The 22,180-nt window shown below is 37.5% G+C and overlaps 1 protein-coding gene across 2 annotated transcripts; it reads left to right on the top strand.

The window, feature by feature from the left end:
* The first annotated feature begins 7,317 nt into the window (after positions 1–7,317).
* Positions 7,318–15,547, top strand: pex2 (peroxisomal biogenesis factor 2). 2 transcript variants are annotated; one of them, XM_023325961.1, is made up of 2 exons: positions 7,318–7,393; positions 14,100–15,547. In XM_023325961.1, exons 1-2 carry the CDS (start codon positions 7,366–7,368, stop codon positions 15,068–15,070), a joined length of 999 nt encoding a protein of 332 aa, XP_023181729.1. In that variant the 5' UTR covers positions 7,318–7,365; the 3' UTR covers positions 15,071–15,547. The 2 variants fall into 2 exon arrangements, with proteins under 2 accessions (XP_023181729.1, XP_023181730.1); XM_023325962.1 differs by having other exon boundaries at positions 14,103–15,547.
* Positions 15,548–22,180: the final 6,633 nt, after the last annotated feature.

Here is a 22,180-nt window from a genome sequence, read left to right on the forward strand (position 1 = left end):
GATTTTTGCTGTGACATTTCAAAACCTGACATTCTTAGCCATGCTGGTAGGCTTTGAAACATTGTGCTACATTGTTAGCCGAGTACGTTTTAGCTTAAGGCCATAACATGGGAAAATTTTCCTTCATAATGTTCTTGCCGAGTTCATGGTTCCACCAATCACAGCCAGTTGTCCAGATCCCGAAGTAAAATTGATTATAAAAGCAGTCGTGAACCATCGTACTACCACCATGTTTTATTGTCAATATAATTTTCTCGTTCTGAAATGCTGTGTTGGCTTTACTTTTAGACGTAACTAACTCTTTATGCATGTATATTCATTTATTTCTGACGATCTGAAACATTCAAATTCAACTGAAGAGCAAGAACAGAGCAAATCTGTAAAGGACATACAGTGCAGTAAAACAGATTTAATATGCCCTGTATGGACGTAGTATGGAGAGGAAACTGCAAAGATTCTGGCATTTTGTTGGGGAAGTATGGTCACTGAAATAAGTAAAGTTCTGCATTCATAAAAATTATTGGATGGCTTTCAGAATCAAGAAATGCAACACACAGTTACAGTATAATATAGTTGCAGTATAGAAAGCACATAAAGTTATTCCTCTGACCTTCTCGATAATAGCAGGTAAGTACTTTCATGCATAATAGGCCTATAATTACTTTCTGTGTGCAAAATTTATTAACAACAGCGAATACTGATAGAAGTCAGACCATAAGTAAAATGGAACAATAACTTAGGGTCACTACATTAAGTGGTGCTGATGTCTTTAGTTCGTTCTCATGCCGCTGCAGTCTTTTAAAGCAGACTGCATAATTCAGTTTAAACCTCAACAGAAGACTTTTCTTTTTTCTTTTGCTTTGAACTTTTATTCTGCAAAAAGTGAAAGATAATTTGTAGTTTTCTCAAGAAAATAGTGGAGGCCGCAACCCTCGCAAGTAATTACACCGGACCTTCAATACTTGACTTATTCTTTAGTTTATATTCAAGAGTTGAATGTATCTTTAACAAAGAATGCTTGCCATTATGCAAAAACACTGAAAACTGATGCACAGCGCCATGCAGCTCCTAATTGCTTTTCTATATGCCATTATTCTGCAAAATTATATTTCTCTACCCAGCCAATAAAGAACTGTCACAAACTGTACTATTAACCATATTCATTGTGATGGCCATTGGCTGAATTCTATTAGGTTGGAAATGGTTCCATGTCCATTAGCGAACACAAACAAAAGATCTAGATACAATGGCATTGCAGAAAAGAATGCCATGAACTGCTCTTCTCTCCTTTTCTCAATTTTCTACATCAAATAAATTATTTTAACTGTCGTGTTCATGCATACCTGATATTGTTTACAAGTAGCCTTCTCTTATTATTGACATATTTTTACCCTGCCGGATGTACAGTACAAAAAAAAGCAACTTCCCAGATTAAACAAAGATTATAGTTGTGGTAAAATATTAAGATACTTCAACACATTGCAAAGTTCCCATGTCCTGAAATACATCATAACTTTATATTATTATTTGTTTGTATTGTATTAATGGTTAATGCTCTGTATTGAAAGGACATTAATTCCTTTAACTTACATTATTTACCTTGCCTAAAATTGTTTAATATGATAAACATGTTCAATAAATAAACAGACTGCACCTAGTCAGAAATACAAAATGTGTGTCAGTTCATGCTCATCTATCATCTTTGTGTCGGAATGGCGTTAATGTGTCCAACAGAAACACAATTCTTGTGCATCGAGAACATTAGCTCACAAAATATCTTAAAATTATGCAAGAATGGATTTCTTAGAAATTATAGAAGTCAAAATGTCATAAAAATATTGGTAACACATTTGTGGCAAAAAATGAAGTTGTTTTAGCCTCCCCACATTCGCCTGGCTGGGGTGTGTTATGCAACAATAAGCTTGGTTTGGCTATGAATAACTATTAATAAATGCTAATGCCAGTCATTAATAAAATTAATAATTTAGATCAAAATGACCAAGGTGAGACACCACCTGAACATCATCACATACCCAGACAGCTTGAATCGCTTGTGCTTTGGGGATGCGTGAGCTACAACAGCACAGGGAACTTTGCAGAAACTTATTCTAAGACTAATGCAGGATGTTATTAGAAAAACTACAGGAAAAGAAACAAAAAAAACATTCCAATGCAAAATCTCCTCATGTTTGGACATTGTAACATGACAATATATCACTCTGTCACTGGTTGCACTGGATTAAGCAGAAGGTGGGCATCTTAGGTTTGTGACCTTGAACTGAAGCGGGGTAATTGAAACACCACCAAACCCCACCTCTTCCAAGCACAAATAATCAGGTATAAACAGTGTGTGGATGCAGAGATTTTATTTAAAGTTTAAAGTATGCTATTTATCTCCGGTGTGACTTTTACTGTAAAATTTTGCTAGAAAATAGAGAAGAGCTTTTCTGCATCCCTGCGTGGACAAGCTGGCACATACAATATACAGTATGTATGTATTGATAAATAGATATATTTTAAAACTAAATTAATCTGATGGTCTCACATTGTCATTTCAGAGAAATAATTTCTTGGCAAGTATGAGGTATCGTGTTTGTTTTCCAGTGAGAAAGCTTTTGAACTATGGAGGAATAACTGGGTTCCTGCAATAATAAAAAAAGTTTAAACTAGGCTTTGATGTAAAATAAAACACTGATATTGTGCGTATCTTCAAGAAAAGGATATTTACAAAAATGGAAGATGTGACAGTTCATTTGTGTAACATTAAAGATTGAGAACCCATGTTTTTCAGTTTGTTGTTTTTCAGATTTGCATGAGCCAAACTACCAAGTGTATATATGGATAGGTAAATAAACAAAACAAATATGTAACAAGCATAATATGAATTTCTCATTAGCATTTTGCTCAAATATTTCAGGAAGCATCACAACCCTTATATAGGTTCAACAAAGAATGACTGTTATACTTTCAGAAGACAAGCCTTATGATTAACTGACCACATCAACCTATAAGACCTGGGCGCTCCTGGGTTCTAAACACATAACCTTGTTATGTGGGCCTTCAACTGGGGCCAGCTGACCGAAAGCCATCTCTGAAACCTTGTTATTTTTGCTTTGATGCACAGTCCAGCTCACGCAGGCTACATTCTGCAGCTAAATGATGTCACATGACAATCTTGATGATTAGAAACCCTTCTTGTTTAAATATGAGTGTGGATCAGTGCTCCTGAGCTCTGCCGCTCAGATGGAAGCATAACGAAATTTGCCACCTGTTACAAGTGCTGTGGCTTTATGAAAGCACCGCTGCGCTTCCTCCTGTCATTTGTCTGACAGGACAGAGGTCATCCACTGATGCTCAAGTCAGGGTGGACATGACACTCTAATTGAAAATGGATAAATAGCAAACGAATGACAGTTTCTCAAAGCTACACATAATGTGGATATGGTAATATACACACTGAATGAGTGTAGATTGAAGATATATACGTTTTATAATTTAATCAATGAGTTCAGTCAAATGTCAGAAGGCTAAACAGTAAACTAGAAGGGTTAACCCAATCTCTAAAGTATGGATTTTATTAAAGCTGTTTAACATTTTGTCTTCAATATTTTTTTTTTATTTGTCACAGAAAACTTAAATTAATGTACACTCTGCTGTAATAAACTGAGTCAGGAGGAAATACCATCCCTCTATTTGTGTCAGAGACAACATCCTTTTGCAATTTTAACTAAAAATCTTAGATATTCCTAAATCTTTATTATTGTAACCCACTGCCCTGAATGCCAGAGGTACAAAATGCCATAACATTTTCCGTTATGGCATTTTAAAGTTCTCTGTAAAGAGCAGAGTGGTGCCACAATCGCTCGCTCTCTCACTTGTTTACATATAGTATCAGCTACTCCTACACTTTTCACAAACCTTCTACATGAATAGCCAGCTTTTTGGAAACTAAAAGAATACCTCCAATCACCGTTATCAAAATACAGTGTTTTCTTGCTGTCAAAACACTACATGGCATCTATGTAAAGCAGCTAAATGTCAGCTGGCTAGCTGAGTTGACAGCCTGACAATTAACCAAATAATGTAGGGCAGTTAGCCTTCAATGTTTTTCTCCTTATCTCTAGTTATCAAATGAAGATAACTGTTAATATTATAAGTATTATTATTATTATTATTATCAGATTCATCATAAATGTCCATTTGGTAGAACTAAGAATGATTGTTGCTTTTCTATTTTGTTTTATTTTTTTAAGTTTTTTAAGAGTCTTAATTATTTGCCATAATAGTGTGAAGTTTTGGTATTTTAAATCAATTTTGTCAAACCATCAGTCTTTTAGAAATTACTTTAGAAATTAGTCATATCCCTGCTTCAACAGACCTGATTAAAATATGTCATTATGTCTGGATAATGTTCTGAAATTGCACATCTGATGGTGGCAGAATCTCTCAGTAACTATGTGATGTTAGTTACAATTTGTTGTTCTTCTAGACTTGTAGTCATAATTTCTTTGATTGAAGCACTGTATGTTTTTGGTTTTGGATGCTGCACAGCTGGAAGTGTTTTTGCTCTGCCTTTCGGACAACTGTTCTAATGCGCAACCGTAGCAACAAGGCATATTGTTTTTACAACTGGGAACAGCTGATTTGCATCTCAAAAAATTAAATAATACCTGAACTACGATCCCAAATCCAAGAGGAGTTGAAAAGGATGATTCCTGGATGCAGAGCAGGACCAACCACTACTATAAATATTTTTTCTGAAGATGTCATCTTTTGTCAATCCATCATTCGTCACCTATCTGTTGGTAGGTGTCTGCACACAGCAGATGTTTGTAAATCCCATCCTGTGCAAAAAAATAGAAAAAATGCTTAAGTCTGTGGATCAATTTTTTTTTTTTTTAATTATAGATAGCATTATTATAACTGACAATGCACATTTTGTATTCTGTTAGAAATAGAAGCAGAATATGACAAATCCAGTAACATGTCAATCATTCAAGGGGCTTTATCAGCAACTGACCAATTGATGGTTGCCATTTGTCTCAAAGTACACAACCCTTTATCTGGAAGAAGTGAATTTCCATCAAAATTGCTGGGTTTGTTGTTGCAAATGAGCAAATGCGATCTGAGAGATTATGGTCAAACGTTGTCAGTGGGGAACATGCAATCCTGGCAGCCATTACTCAGAGCAAGGGTGCTCAAGTCCAATCCTCGAGAGCTACAGTCCTGCAGACCAGGATCAAATGGCTGAATTCCCTCACCAGCAGTCATTCATCTCTGAACAGGCCTGGTAATTAGCCATTCATTTGATTCAGGTGTGTTGGAGCAGGGACGCATGTGAAAGTTGCAGAATGGTAGCTCTCGAGGACTGGATTTGAGCACACCTGACCCAGAGCATGTAGAGGGCGGAATACAATTTATTACATTTCAAAACCCAAGAGGAAATATTGCAAGAAACGGCTTAAGGCCTGCAGTCAACCTCAAGTCCAGTTGAATGAAACTATGATTGACGGAAACTACCATATTCATCTGTATGAAGCTAGCTGTTTGTAAACATCCATTTTTTGTCATAACAGCACTTATTGATAGTCAAATCAAAGATCAATAAGTGAAGGTAGTTATACTTGATTTTATGCGTGTTAATTTCTATACATAGCTCTATGGCAGCAAGAAAACACAAGCTGCAGTAACTGCTGTATGGTATCACCGTTTTATGCTACTGTTTATTTTTTTAAGCATTTTCCTGAAGGCAGATTTTCACAAGCCGTGTTATTTAAGTCATTACTCACCCAGTTTGTACGCAAGATGCGTCCAACACAACTTTCACACTCATCCAATGAGACTTAGTGCTCATTCTTCCTCTGGCTGCAAAACTGATTTCTCAGTACCTTACAGACCTCTACGGAGCCCCCTAGGGGACATGGGGAATTTTTTGTGTGTGTGTGTGTCTCTGTTGTGTTCGTAGTCTGAATGGTTTAAAGAGCTGCTTTCAGTCCCGCTCCATCTTAGCCTTAACAGACATAAACATGCAGTAAAAAAAATCGATTTTCAATCAGTGTTTTGCACCAAACAGTTCTTATTATTAACAAGTTTTTATTATTAAAAACACGACAAACTAATGATGGTAAAGGGCCGCACTGGGTTAACTAGAGGAATCTCATCTGTCCCTGTATCAATCAACTCCAAACCTCGCAAAACACAATTATGTCTTTGTTCTGTCACAATTATCGATGTATTCCATTTTGATGATCATGCTCCAAACTTTGCAAGGACTGACCACCCTGCTCACCGCTTCCTAATACACACAAAGCCAGTATCCTTTCCATTCATACCTGGTGACGTCACTCCCACGTCGACACACCTAAGTGTCAAAGTCGCGTGCTCCTGTCGTATCAATAATTACTAATTTCATTCATATGGCTCTTACAGAGCCTCAGTGAAAACTTGTTTATTATTATTAACTGTTTGGTGCAAAAAACAGATTGAAAATCTTTTTTTTTTTTTTTACTGCATGTTTATGTCTGTTAAGGCTAAGATGGAGCGGCACTGAAAGCAGCTCTTTAAACCATTCAGACTACGAACACAACTGAGACACAATCAAAACTGTCAGATGATTTATTACTGCGAGAATTTTCTTGCCGATGTCTTTGTCTCAGTGTTGGCTGATAAAGGCAAAAATGACTTATTAAAATTACTTAAAAATGACTCGGGTAACGCACTGAGTTCCTCTTCTTCTTTGATGGTATTTCGCGGTTGGCAAACTACGCATTACGCAAAAAGCTTTAATTCCCTTTTGTGTTTTGGGGTCTATAATTACATATAATGTCCACGTCATTTCAAATCTAGGTCTGTCAGATTCTGAACACCCAATTGTAGTTTGTAAGTGACTGATAGGCAGATTTATTGGAAATCTGTCTTAAAACGTAAAGGATGCTGGACCTCGGTTTGGCTCGTGGGACGACTCGCAGCAGGCTGCATTAAGTTTCCCTTATTTTAAATCCAAAACTTGTATGCTTAATGGTACAATTCACACGAGATATTTTGTGTAAACTATATTAATTGTGTTACTTTATGCACATTAATGTTGCATCTTTTGTCTATTTGAGTCGCAACTTCAGAACAGAACGGAACAAATACGGATCAGAAAGTACGGCGATCGGATCAATCCCAGCAAATCAACGATCATTTTCTGTTTTGTGCCGCTGATTCTGAACTGCGTTACGCTATTGGTTAATTTCCTTTCCAACTCCGTCAATCATATCGTTTGTTTACGCAATTGGTTTGTTTCCTTTAAGAGGCGGGGCTAAATTGCACAACCCGGAAAAACACGCTGTCTGCAGGATATATCAGGGGAGAGAACAGTTGATGTGTACGTTTCACCGAATAGAAATGGGTAAGAATACACGTATTAACATTAGTTGGATACTATATCTGTATTATTTATAGTAATGGCAAACCTGCTGCGTTTTAATGGCGTTAAAAAGCTCTATATAGTCCAGCATTGCGGTTAATCTGCAGTGTCAGGGTTTCCTGTGTTTCCCTCGATTCTGTGGTCTTATTTTCCACTTGCTTCATGGTTGCATTTAAAGTAAAATCGATTGTTGATCTCTATCGGTATGTTTAATGCACACAGCATACAACACAAACGATCAAATATACTGGGAATTATTATTCAATTTGTGTGCGTTCCAGGTGTATATATACCTAATGAAACTTTGATTAGTAACCGTGTGAGACTCTGGGCTCCTTCAAGATTATGTTCTGCATCCACGCACATAATTCCATTATTCCCAAAAATAATCAGGGCTAGAGATCAAAACCTTCCGCATTGAGATTCAAGGCAAAGTTGATCTTATTGATTTTCTTCAAGAGACTACTCACTTCATTCCTCTCAACCCAATCATCTCTCCTCTACCCTTATCTGTCTTTTGGTTATATCTCTCTTTTCCAGTGCTGACTGTACTGTTTGCAAATCTGCTACCAAAATCCAATTCCCCTGCCCCAATAATCGCATAATGATCTTGCTTTATTTTTACAAAAAAAAGAAAGAAAAAAAAAACATATTTGAGGTATGGCTGTTTGACTTGTGATATCAATATTTGTGTTAGCCAATTGGCAGAATATAAAAAAAGAACTATAGGCATGTTAACAGGCTCACATTTGGAACATGATTATATAGCATTTGAAATAATTTATGGAGACTAGAATTCAGCTTAAACAATGTGTGTTTTAAGGTCATAGATTTACAACTGAACTATGCTGGCATAAGTCTACTTTTTATTCTAAACCGGTGTGCTTTAGGTTTGACCATTTGGACCAGTTTTTATTTAAACCCACAAAATGCATTAATTCAGTAAAAAGAAAAAAAAAGACATCCATTTATACTAAAAATAGCTTTAACTAGGCAAGATTTTTACAACATTTAGGAGTGTTTCTGGGATTTCTTTGAGCATGCTTCCAGAAATTCATTTGTGAGACCAGACACTGATGTTGGGTAGGAAGGCCTGGCTAGCTGACACCAACCACTCTTCTTCATCCTAAAGATGTTTTATCAGATGAAGCTCAGGCCAGTCAAGTTCTTTCACACCAATCTTGCTTATTCTCATCATTTTAGATCTTGTTTTGTGGACAGATCCACACTAATGTTAGAATAAGAAACAGTTCCCAGAAAATTGGGAGCATGACATCAGTGAAGATATTTACTGAACATTTAATCAGAAATGTGTGCAATGTCAAAATGCAAAATATTTTTATTGGAATTCAATTTTTAATTTAAAATGAATCAGAACTTTAAAAGTAGCTTCTATACTTTGGATTTGATTGATTGCGTTTACTGTAGCCTTCGCATTCTCCCACATTCTTTTACAGTAGACAAAGAGCAGCTTCATCTCACTTTGAACATTTTCCACCCAGCAGTCATGCAAATAGTTTAAGAGATTTAAATAACTAGCAGCTTTTTCATTTATCCAACATTATTTTTATATATTTTCCCACTTTTCAGGCATGAGAAGAAGCTGGAAAAAAAAAAACCATACGGCTCAAATATTCAATGGGATAACATGTTTTATTTGCATGACTTGCTCTCTCATTGATTCTTAAGGAACACGCAAATTTGGTTCTCGCATTTATTAGGTGCTCTGCGTTTTCCTGCGCACTCATTGTGCTTTTCTGCTCTTTAATGTTTCATGGCTTTTTAAGTTGTTTGCCGCAGACCCTCGTACTTATTACTCATACAGTTTTAGCATACTCAACCTTCGTACTCATGAAATCAATTAACTCTTCTAAATAATTTACCTTCTGAGCAAACCCAAATAAGGAGAAGACATTTTTTGTGCATCACATGTACGGTTCTAGCTGGTGTGTATTTTTTATTTTTTTTGTGTGTGTGTGTTCATGCATTAACTTGGCTTTCACCCCATGGCTCAAAGGAGTCTTGGGTGATTAGAGAAAAAGGGGAAGCCTTGATAAAGCATTAGCCTCTGATGCACACACAACCCAAAGACCCCTCTGTGCATCTACTCACATTCATTTTTCATGAAACGGACTCATAACAATTAGTCTGCTTACCGCCGGGGTGATCTTAGTGTCCCCAGTACTGTCTGTAGTCTGCTGTATGACATCACTCTCTTAAAAGTTTTAAATTTGACATTCTCATCCGTTTTTTTTTTTTTTTTTATAGTGCAGACATTGCAAGCTTTGAGTAATAGGTCCTCACTCATTCCTGTTGATAGAAGGCTAGTAAAGGGAAGTTGGACAAAAGAAACAGTAGTGCTGAGAGATTTTTTTTTTCTATATTTTCCCACCAGAGCTTTTATAGCAATTAATTTGCATGCACAAAAAGGAAACAAAAAATGTAATGCTGTAATCCAGCATGCTTTGCCAATGCACAGCTTGTTTCCCTCTCCAAGCATCATAGAAAGCCAAGCGGACATTTATGCACTAATTTAGCCAATACATTATGCAAATACCACACCTAAGTGCCTAGTAATTTGAGTGTTGCAATACATAAAAAGCCAAACTGAGACCTTTTGGACACACTGTTTCCAGTGACAGCGAGTGATAGCTGTCACTGTCACTGAGTGGCTTCGTAGCATTACTGCTGCAGAAAAAAAAAAAAAAAACCGCAAAATGCAGTTCCCTAGAGACTGTCCATCTTCCCAGCATCCCCCCACCCCCTCAGTCTTCAGCCCCCTGTCCTAAACACCCTCCTGCTCTCCCCAGACACCAAAGCCAAGGTCAAGAAGAAAGTGAGGTCTTCCTCTGTCTATAGGCTATTCCCTGGATGGATTCTCCTCAGTGTGGCTGAGCTGTATGTGCTACAGAATGGTCCCTCCTTCTTTGTTGTGACCGTCATCCTCAAGGTCAGCTTCTAGGGAAAGGTTTGGGTTTATCTGTCTCCCACCCCCTTATATTTTTTTTCACTTTAGTTATCTTTTCAGCCAATTTTTTTTTTTTTTTTTTGTCTCAATGTATCTGTAGACGATAGCTCAAAGCTCCCATCTGGCGGTTTTTTGATGTGCCAGCTGACGTGTCTGTCTTTTTGTCTATCCATCGTTCTGTAGGGTAACTGACATTACGGCTTATTGTCTAGCTTTCAGAGGACCCATTTCTGCTCCGAAGCTCTAGGCTGATGCTCTGTATGCTTTTGTAGCCTCTCCTCTTCTTCCTCACATTGGCCATGGCCCCGTTTGCCTCGGAGCAGTGTTACAGTGGGATTCATGTTAGATTGGATATTGTTGTTGTGGTTGTTGTCCCTAAGCTATCATAGTCAGCCTTGAGTCAGTGTGCTATCTTTGTCTAAATAGCATGCACAAACTAATGGAACAACCCAGAGAATCAGCCCTGATCTGAATCGAAATACCTTTTAACATTCCAAGGAATCTGATTTTTTTATCTATTTTTTTCATGTCTGACTTTTAAAAAAAGGAAGTCAACAGGTTTTCCAGATGAATTTGCTTTCAGATTCATTTTCATTTGCCACCAACTCTCCTAAATAGTTTTATTTTTATTTGTGAGTTGGTTGGCTGACCAAAAGAATTCTGAAATCTGCAGCCACCAAAGGATCTGTTGAGATGAATTTGTCTGTTATTGTGGTAGCATAATCTCACACTGAATATTTTTGAAAAGTCATACTTTTTATTTAATTCTCTTTTAGACACCGAGAGAAAAAAGTCCCATGTTGGGAAATATATATAAGCTAAAAATGTATTGCTATTAAAACTAGCAATAATTAGTAAGTATCTTTTAAAATATGTGTAATGTTTACACTTATTCAAATATCTGTCACCAAATGGTTCAGTGTTCATTCCTGACCTATTGATAAAAAAGGATGTGGTTGAAAAAAAATTGCAGCAAGTGTGCAGCTAATTGTGACTTCAATTATTGTATTTTTTAATAATAATAATAATGATAACAATAGAAAACACTTATTGCCCAATATGGGAGTTTATACTCACTTAACAAATATACATGAATTAAAGGTTGAATTAAAAAAAAAATCAAAACATAATACTATACTACTGAAATAAAAGACAGCTATATTTTATTTCAGTTTATTTTATTAATTTATTTTTTCACATTTTTCCATGGGTGCTAATAACTGTGGATACACTATATGCGTCTACGTATTTCAAATAAATAATTTATTTCCCTGTATCTCTGATCTTTCAGGTTTGTAGGGGAACTGTAAAAAACACTGCCTCTAACACACCCTGTCACTGCTGCCTAAACACTTGTATCGACTGTGACTTTTGAGTATTACATAAGGAACATGGATTTCCAGCTGTCCACGGTAAAAGCCATGTAAATTCAAATGCTTAATTTTTATAGGCAGCCCGGCATTGACTGAAGTGCCTGCTTGTTATATATTTGGCAAGTCCTGCAAGTCTGAAGGGAAGCTGTCAATAACAATCCCAGCTATTGATATGGCAGTGGGCAGGAGATGTTACTTGGCCCTCGACTCCAGCCTCCCTCTGATCCCTCTACATCATAATTACATTAATATTGACAGACCCTTGACAATAGTCACATTACTATTGATAGGTGGTTGTCAATACCGTGTTTCCCCAAATAAAACATATTCATTCATAACTTGTAAACTGCTCGATAAAAAGCTTTGAAAAGACTATTGGACCCGGTCGGGTTTACTCTCCTGAGAGTACTGCTGCTGTGATGGGGATTTCCACCACCTGGCAGTGTGTGTATTTGTCGATTTGAGTATTTGTGTGTGTGTCAGCTATAGACTGATAGATTAACTTAGTGTTGCATTAGAGCCCCACATAGATCAAGGCTTTCCTTGGCATGCATTCATGGCCAGACACACATGCATATAATCTCTAAATTTTCCTCCATCAAAGGAAAACTTTCAGATTAAGCAGAACAAACAGAGCCTGTTTATTGGTTGGCATACACATTCAGGCTACTTCTATTTTCTGCTATATTTTTATATATATTTTATAATCCACACTCCTCTCCCATCACAAACGAGGTCCTGGTCGCTTAACATGGCAGCATTTCAAAGAAAGCTCAATAAATTTGTCATACCTGCTTAGTTCAGCGTAAATTCACTTTTTTTCAACGGTTTGCTAATTCTCACTTATTTGGATGGTGTATCCTGGCTCTATTTAAATGTCTTGAATACACATACAGTCCTGTATACCTCAGTATTGGCCCAGAATGTTAGGATGGGCTTTTTTTAACCTTCTTGAGAAGCATCTAAAGTGACCATCATCCCTCTCTCTTTCTGTCAAAACTGCCATATTTACCCGGTGGAAATCTCTTTTAAAGCCTCGTGACAAATCCTGTTCATGGAGACACAAAAGCTACTGTCAAGAAAAGGCCTCTCTCTGTCTCTTTCTCTCTCTCGCTCTCTCCTTCGGTGGCCTTTTTCGTCTGTCTCTCAATGTGTTAGTTAGTCTTCCACCTCTTAGGCGTTTCAGTCGGGCAAAGGGCAGATAAAACTGGGGAACTGAGCAGTTTGCAAATGTATGCAGCACAAAGTAGCCCAGATGACACAATGGTGAGATCCCATATGGAGCTGAATCTTGGAAGGGGGGATTGTTCCACATTTGGCAGATGTTTATGGTGTACCAGAGACTGTGCCGTTAGCCTAATCCCTGGTGATGTGATTTGTACACACACCCCTATCTCTGGAGGGAGCAGGCAACGATAGCCCCTTAGCTTTGCCTACTATGTGGGTGTGTGTCTAGTGTGTAGAATGGTGAGTGTTTATACAGTGCAGAAAGCATTCTAAGACCCCCTGCTTCACCGTATGCCGTAGCTCAAAGCTTGCATTAAGAACGGGTTTTACATGTGAAAAGTGATTTCCGTTTCTGTGTAAAGAAAAATAACCTTTCTAATAGGATGGGCTTCCCCTCCAGGGCCTCTCTGCTCCTCATAACAAAGTTGTCCTGTGATAGAAGTGATTCTTTATACATTTTCTTTTTCTCGGAGGGGATTTTAACCTAAATAGATTTTAAGATAATAAAATAATAATGGTCATATGACATCAGTGTTCTTCATTACTGCTCTTTTTTTCAGAACAAGGTCCATGAGTCTGAAATTCTATGAAAAAATTATGGGGAAAAGATTAATGAAAAAGGTGTAATCCAGAGAATATTGCCTGGAAATAAAGTTTGGAGAGTAAATAGGATAGATGGTATAGTTATCCATCCATACATGCATTCACCTATACAATCACATTTGTCTGTCTTGACATCTGTTGTGAATTTATTGTGAATCTTAGTGGGTCTAGTTTCAAAATGGGCTAAAAAAAATGTCTGAAAACTCTGTAGTTTAAAGATATATGGAATTTTTATATGAAAAATTTGTAGGAGCCTTGGGGAAAAATCCACTCTTTCTATTTCAACTTAATATGTTACTTGAAAACTTTTGATTGTTTGTATCTTGCTGTCCAGGTTCCCTTTAGAAAAATGTTAGTGATCACAGGTTCTTCTATTCAAACTCTACATTTAGAGAAGCTATATTAATGAATTGGTTTCCAAATTAAACCAAAGTTAAATCATTATGAAAATGATACATCAAATACAAATCTCAAAGCCTAATTAATATCTGACTTGATTTTTTTTTTTTTTTTTCAGCAGGTTTGAACAACAAAAGGACAGCTCGATCTAATGATTCAGAATCTGCAGTTGACCCACCAGTTTTGCGCATCAGCCAGCTGGATGCCCTGGAGCTAGACTCAGCTCTTGAGCAACTGCTGTGGACCCAGTTCACTCAGTGTTTCCAATACTGCCGCCCAGGGTTGCTCACCCCGGTGGAGCCTGAACTGAAAGCATTACTTTATCTGCTGCTCTGGAGGTTTACTCTTTATTCTAGCAATGCCACAATAGGTCAATCTCTACTAAGCCTGCACTATCAAAGCACATCTTCATCATCTCCCCACTACAGATCACTGTCCCCTCGTCAGAAGTTGGATCTTGCCATACTTACTGCAGGCCCCCGTTGGCTGCAGGAGCGTTGCTACCGTCTGCTGCCATATTTGTCTTTGAGTCCAAGAGGGGCTGTTTCGGAATTGGATGGTGGCTTGCTGCAACAAAGTCTCCGTAAAGCCCTAACTCTTTTTTCTGGTCTGGCAAAGTTTGCTACCTTTGTCAACTTCCTAGTTTTCCTAAGAAATGGCCGCCACCCTGCCCTACCTGAAAGAATTGCGGGAGCTCAGGCTGTGTTCAGTAAACCTAATGTGGTTCGAGATGTAACTTACCAGTACATGAACCGGGAACTACTGTGGCATGGCTTTGCCGAGTTCCTCATCTTCCTGTTACCGCTGGTAAATTTAAGGAAACTGAAAGCAGCGGTGTTATTGCATGTGCTTGGAAGAAAAGATTCTGAGGAAGAAAGCAAAAGAGAGGGAAAAGACATGTGGAAAAACTGTGGACTATGTGGAGAATGGCCAACAATGCCTCATACGGTGGGGTGCCAGCACGTTTTCTGCTACTACTGCATTAAAAGCCACAGCATAGCCGACGCTTACCTCACATGTCCGAAATGTGGGGCAGAAGCAGGGACGCCCAATGTGGTGAAGATGGACATGCGGGTTGTGGGCAGGTGATGGTTCCATCCTGCTGAGAGAAAACTGCTAGAAACGTGATCTGAATGAAAGGGATAGTTGAGGATTACTTAAGCAAAGATTTGGTAAAATGTAAGAAGCAAGTAGTGTTTTATCTTTAGCAAATAATTTTTTTTTTAATTATTACTATTTACCATGAATCTGGATCATTAAGATGAAGCTAACAGACATGACCAAATCAGACTTCTGTCAGCTTGAAACAACTTGAGTCTCAGAAACATATTAACTGTTTTTGCAAACATTTTCAAAACCCTTTAAACTTATGTTAGCATTGGGCAGTCATATTTAGAGAAGCCAATGATTAAACTTGATTGACTTATTCATTGATTATTTATACAGAAAACGGACTTAGGAGGTTGTGTGCCACCAGTAATATGAAAGTGGTATAAGAAAGTACAAACACCGTTTCATTGTTTTTTTTTTTTTCTCATGCTGTTTTTTTCATATATATGATACTCTGACAGAAAAACTTTACATTTGGTTCTTAGTACGAGTTTCATATATGAGGAATATTTCTGGTAGTCCATCTCCTACCTCTGTTTCCTATCTCCTTGATAGAAATGTTAATTTCTGAAGAAATTGTGTTCATCTGTTCCCAGTATTTGCTTTTTTTTTTCTTTCAAAATATTTAGTCACGTATGACTTTATGATAGGAGGACTTTTCCTTACTGTGTCTTTTCTAAGCACACAGTTGTCTGCTATGTTTAATGTATGTGTGCATATATTGACAGTCTTCTGTGCCCTCTGTTTCTCTGGCTGGACTTTGGATGGAATTATTTGTCTTTGGTGCACTGGACAGACTACAGAGCACCACATGGGGCATATATTTGATGAGTGAATGTGTTGATTTATGCTCCAAATTGGCTCTGTGATGGGGCGCGTGGGTGTGTGTGTGTGTGTTTGTTGAAATGGGAATATTTGTTCTGATGAAAAATGCAGAAAGTCAGCTGAATAAATAATGGGAGGAATTTCTGATGCCTCTCATCATGGCCAAATTAGCATTTGTTGTGTATTTTGTGCCTAAATTGTATTTCAACATCATTAAAATTGATAGAGTGCTACCTCTTGGGTGTTTATTTAGTTAAGTGGAGGAGTGAGAGAGAGCGAGGGATGAGGGAAAGTTATAACAATCAGTACACTTCTCTCTAGACAGCCCTGGTCGTTCTAACTCCCATTATCCGTTTTCACAGCACCCCAACATGCTGAAGATCAAGGGGGCAGCCAGGGGCTTGGATTGACTCACACACACTTGACAGCCATCCTCTCTTTTCCCTTGGCCTTTCTCTCTTTTGCTGCCTTTCCATCTCTCTCCCTCTGTAATCTCAAGGGCCCTCGCCCCTATAAGACTGTAGTAAACTGTACCAAAACCCTGGCAGTCGTCTCCTTCCTCGCAGGCGAATTACTCTCTAATCCCTGTAATGAGTCCAAAGATGCTTATTTATGCTGGAGTTAACCTCCACCAGTGAGCCCAGCCCCAGGCCAAACTCACCCCAGCTGAGTGAAGCCTTTCCTGGGCTGACAAGAGAGGAGTGGGATGGAGGGGGGTTGTGATGGTTACTATCCACCTCCTCTTCCCATTCTTTCTTTTCCCTTCTCTGATCACCAGTGCTTAATTGCTGATTGCCAAGACAATCAATTGTAACTGCAGGCGTAACGGAGAGCCTATTGCAGAGGGAAATGGCCTCAGTTCTGCTGGCACAAAGACATGAATCTGCTCTCAGATGAGACTTTTGTTGGGCTTAAGAGAATAAAGCATGCAATATCTCCACTTATGAGGTTCATGAGGGCCCTGAAGAACATTGGGTTGTTGCATTGGTTTGATCTTGTGTTAAATTATTTATGTGTTACTGACCAATGGCTTCTTTCTTTGTCCTAGAACTTCTCCAAGTCTCTATGGCAGATGTCCTTTGTGGTAATGTAAGGTAATCCAACATGAATCAATTGTACGGTTTAAACCTCCTATAGAAGTATTTTGACAGAGTCTTGTGATGAATTAAAAGAAAACTTAAAACCTTGAGGTGGGAGTTACAGCCCTAGATGGTGATTGGGTTGACATCTTGTGGGAAACAGAGGACACATCCTGAGGATTCTTTGAGGTCCTCTTTTATATCAAGGACGTTGTGACTAATGAATGCAACACTAATGCATATAAAGCCCTAGATAGGAAAGACTGATGGTCAATATTTTATGCACTACATTACATTAATGTGAAGTAAGTCCCAGAAAGTGAGATTGGGATGATGTTTGAGATTAAGGATGCATATATGATCAACCCTAATGCCACTGGGACATGTCATTGTCTTAACATTCAGAGAGACTTGCAATCCAAACCTTTTCTCTGATATTACTCTGTAACTCTAATTGAAGCCCCAATCCCCAGGAAAGAAAAAGAGATAAAGAAGAAACATTGCATTAGAGTCTATTAATTGAGTTAGGACATGTATTAAATTAGTTGGAAGTTGGAACAGGGCTCTGGACTTAAGGAAGGTAGCTGGGGCTCAGTTAAGCCTATCTGTCTTTGGATCTTTTCTAATTCTCAGGCTCCGTGTGGAGAAGAAAAAGAGGAGGAAACCCACATTCCCAGCGGCTACGCAAAGCAATCTGCACATTCACACGCAGCCATTTAGGGAGCAAATTGGCCCTGTGCCCCCTCTGACGACGGTTTTAAGAGAAAGAGAATTAGGGCGTTGAATCCCTAACTAGATCTCCTTCTTTGATGAGCCTCTTTATCCGCCTGTCCCTCATCTCCATTTCTTTGATGTGAAGCGTTGATTTTCCTGATTAAATAGTTTTTTAAGTAAAAAGCTCTTCTCTTGGCTCTCTAATGCCGGGTACTTTACCGTACCTATTGTAGGTTCGTTTGTGTGCATGCTTGTTGAATGGTACGTCTGTGGTATTCTCTAATTGGAACAGAGCCCGTGGCTTGCAGATAATAGTAAGGATAGAACATGCATATTTTTTCTCTAAGAATTTTTTTTTTATCTTTAATGCTCATGCCTGGCTTTTACCTCTTCATTTGAAATGGCTAGAAGGACTCAGATAGCCCTATGATTCACTAATGAAATTAAAGAGTGAAAACATCTGTGCCTTTTTCTGTTCAACTAAATTCCATCTCTGATCCTTCTCCTTACTCACTTTTCAACAGGTAAGGGAATTACATCCCTCATGTATCGGCAAGATATTTCTAACTGACACCACTTTCAAAGACTGAATGACATTATTTTTCGTGCCAAGAAAAGATAAAACAAAAATGCTCTATTTATTTGTCGACATCTCTGAGGATTTTTGACACCTCTATGCCTTTTTTTTTTTCTTGTGGCATGTCCAATACGTCAATAGGAGTTACAAGTAGCTCATATTTCATCTATTCAATAAAAGACATGCCAAACATAAAACACCAAAATTCCTTCAAGGTAGACAAATCCTAGGTGTGCTGAAGTTCAGGGTTGCAGCCGCTGCTGGTACCTGCATTATGAGACTTCTTTCAACACCTGCCGGGCTTTGGATACCACCGGGCCCAATTATCTAAGTCTGCCTCTTCTTTTTAACCACCTCTTCAGTCTAGCAGGTCAGGGGGACAATCAATCACACCTAAAATAAGGAAAGTAATTTCCTTTGCTTTTATCATGGTGTTTAGGTTTTGTCTGGTTGCATTTCACACAAAGCTGGAGCATCTATGGTTTGGGAATTCAGAGAATTTGGCCTTTTCCTTTTTGATCTCAGGTCCCAGGATAATTTGGAATTTTTACATTATCATATGTCCGACCCAATATGTGTAAGCTGAATGGGAAAATACAAAAATCACGTACATGCTCTGTAGAGTGCTGCGTTTCATGATGCAGGTTGACAAAGGTTGTTATTCTTTGGAACTTTTAAAAGCTAGACTGGGATACTGAAGGCAAATCTTAGCGATATGTGTACGTGCATTCAACAAAACAAAGGGTGGATATTCATTTATTTCTACCGTGTGAAATCTATTTGATGCATTTTAGTTTGTTTGTTTTTTTACTTCATTTCATGATTTAAAAAAAAAGTATTGCTGAACAATATTTGTTCCTATAAAACTAATATTTCACCAAAAATGCAAAGCTGTGAAGTTACACAGATTTCCATTATAATTTTAAACTAACACCTGGGGAATATCTAAACATCATTGTTGTCACTTTTATTTTTATTTAAATTTAAGACACTTCATGTTACAAAAAAAAAATTAACTTTTAATTCATACACACCTTCTCCAAAACCAAATTTAAACCGAATTTGTGTATGTGTTAAATATGGAATGTTTGCATTGTTAATTTGTTACAATAATAAATCATCCATCCATCATTTTCCACTCCGACTCAACCACAGATAATTAATAATATAAGGTAAAACTAATAATGACAGATGGAATGTATTTTATAGAGTCTTAAGAGTCTTATTGTTGGAAGAGAAAGCATGTTTCTGAGCAAGAAATTCAATAGGAAATTGATTCAAATAATTGTGATTTCAATGACATTTAATCAAGATTATGCTTTTTTTCAATTATCAAGCAAGGATATATATATATATATATATATATATATATATATATATATATATATATATATATATATATATATATATAATTTTACGTTTCATACCTTACTTGGAAAGACTTGCAAGATCTTTGTCTGTTACTGTGAACTCCTCCGACCCATCTGACTGGATGGATAGGAGCAGCAAAGGGATGGGACAAACAAGATACCAAAGGGCATTATGGGGGGATTACGCACAGGTGTGTTGTGTGCACCAGCACTAGCGTCTGTGTTCGTGTGTGTGCATATGCACTGTCCTGTCTGTGCACGACTTTAGCCATCTCAGTCTTCTTCCTACTGATGTCTAGAGCAGACTAAATGAGCAATAATCTGCACACATCCCTCCAGATGGCCCAGTGAATTTCCTGTGGCTTAAGGCGCCAGCTGAGCCCTTTGAAAGTTTTGATAACTTCTGCAAATGTGATTGAACCTCTGCTTGTCCAGGAATGCGGTGGAGGACACAATGTGCTTTTTTCTGTTCTTCCCCTAAAAGAAATGAAGTAGGAGGTATGCACTTGAGTTAGTTTGTTTGTTTTTATTTATCTTTTGAAAAAAATATATATTGACCCTAAGGGCTTCATCACTTTGACTTTACATATAGGTTCATTTGTCTTGAGTTGAATGTCCTGCGGCTATATAGAGACACCAGAATCACTTTCTAGGTTAGGATATTTTTTTGTAAACTGTGTTGTTCAGTTAAAGTACTGCATATAGAATTACATTTAAACTCATATACTACATAGTAATTTCCAAGGCTCTGTATAGTTAGTATAAGCATCAGAATCATTGTGCAATCACAATGAGTCTGATAGTCATCAGCAACTACAAAGGAAGAAGCTAGAAGAGCGCAGACTTGTGTTCTTTGTCCTCCATCAATCAATGCTCGAACCAGACTTAATGCACATGAGGAACCAAATACAAGCAGCAACATGTGTAAAGTGTCATGAATATTTGATAACGTCCTGCCAATCTGACTTCAGTTTATTGACAAATTGCGGTATTGTTAAGTCCAAGTGAAAATTGCAATATTTTCTTTTGTAGGTGCCTTGCAAAAGTATTCATACTTTGGGAACGTCTCTACATTACAACAGCAATGAGTTTAATGTATTATTAATCAAATTATTTGTAGACCAACAAAAAGCTATGGAAAACAATGCACGCTTTATTTTCCATAAACAAAGCGTGTATTGCTTTGTTTATACATGCTTACAAATTAGTATTTTCTTATTTTTATTTTTTAGGGATAATAGGAGTAACTGTAAATGCATGCCACCCTTTTGAGATTTATATGCTAAAATATTTTAAAACTGCTGCAGCATATTCCTTCCGCTATGTTTGTTGTTGTTGTTGTTGTTTTATCACATACATTGCAACAGAGTACATCAAAGTTTAAGGTTGCATTGGGAGAAATTGTTTTAATGTTTAAGTGGTATGTGTACTTTTGAAAGGCAGTGTGTATGGCAAGAAAATACCAAATTTTAAATTACATCTGTAGGCAACAATAAACAATATCAACAGGAGGCACAGAGAGCATAACCCTGTTAAGTATGAAGCCGCCAGGTAATGACAATGTTTTTTAGCGTTGGAATTTCCAACTTGCCGTGGTTAAAAAAGAAATATATTTTAGTAGTTGCCATGGATACCTGTGTGCAAAGGTTTAGCCGGGAGTCTTGATTCCTCCTGGAGATGAGTGAGCCGCACGTGTCAACCAGCATTAACCTGCTCTGTCCAAAAGATGCAGAGAGACACAAATACAAACACACATAAAACACGAGAAATAATAAACACAGCAATATGCACATTGCCTCTGTGAGTAATGTAGCGAGGTCTCTAAGTGGAGTTCAAACTGAAGCGCATCTTCCTAAACATGGAAATAAAGGCAGAGAGGAGTAATGTCTAAGATGTAAGACAGGGTACATGTCAGCTAAATTTAGTACTTGTATATTTTTTTAAAACCTCCGAAACAGAACATGTGCATGACCTCTTCTGGCACTGTCAAATTGTAAACTGTGTGTAAAACACAGCTTTTGCCTCTCTGTATTAAATACATTTTATTTCTAAAGCACATTTAAAATCAAGTAGAGTGAAAATAATCTTTTAAAACAATGTAAACATGAATGAGATAAAGTGAGTAAAACCAGATATAGAAATATTGAACCAATTTACAAATCATGCTACATTTTTTACATTAAAATGTTCCAAAACATTAGGTAGATACTGTACATGTGCTTAAGTTGTTTGTAAAGGGGTGAATGGAAGACCCACATTTAACAGAGTGTAGGAGGCTGCCGCAGACCTTTGGGACTGATTCAATAAAAGAATAATCTCTGGAGCTAGATCTAGAATGTTAGAATGTCCAAGTTCTATAATCTAAAGAAAGGGTAGTTAGGAAATATTTTTGAGTTTCCAAACCTTGTAAAACTTAACATTTTTTAAATCAGTTCTATACTTAATATAACTGATAAAAACACAGAGTACTCTTACTCTGGTTTCAGTCAGAAGTAAGACAGCAGAAGATAACAGAGACTGACTC

This window comes from Xiphophorus maculatus, chromosome 21, assembly GCF_002775205.1.
Source record: "Xiphophorus maculatus strain JP 163 A chromosome 21, X_maculatus-5.0-male, whole genome shotgun sequence".
Classification (NCBI taxonomy): Eukaryota; Metazoa; Chordata; class Actinopteri; order Cyprinodontiformes; family Poeciliidae; genus Xiphophorus; species Xiphophorus maculatus.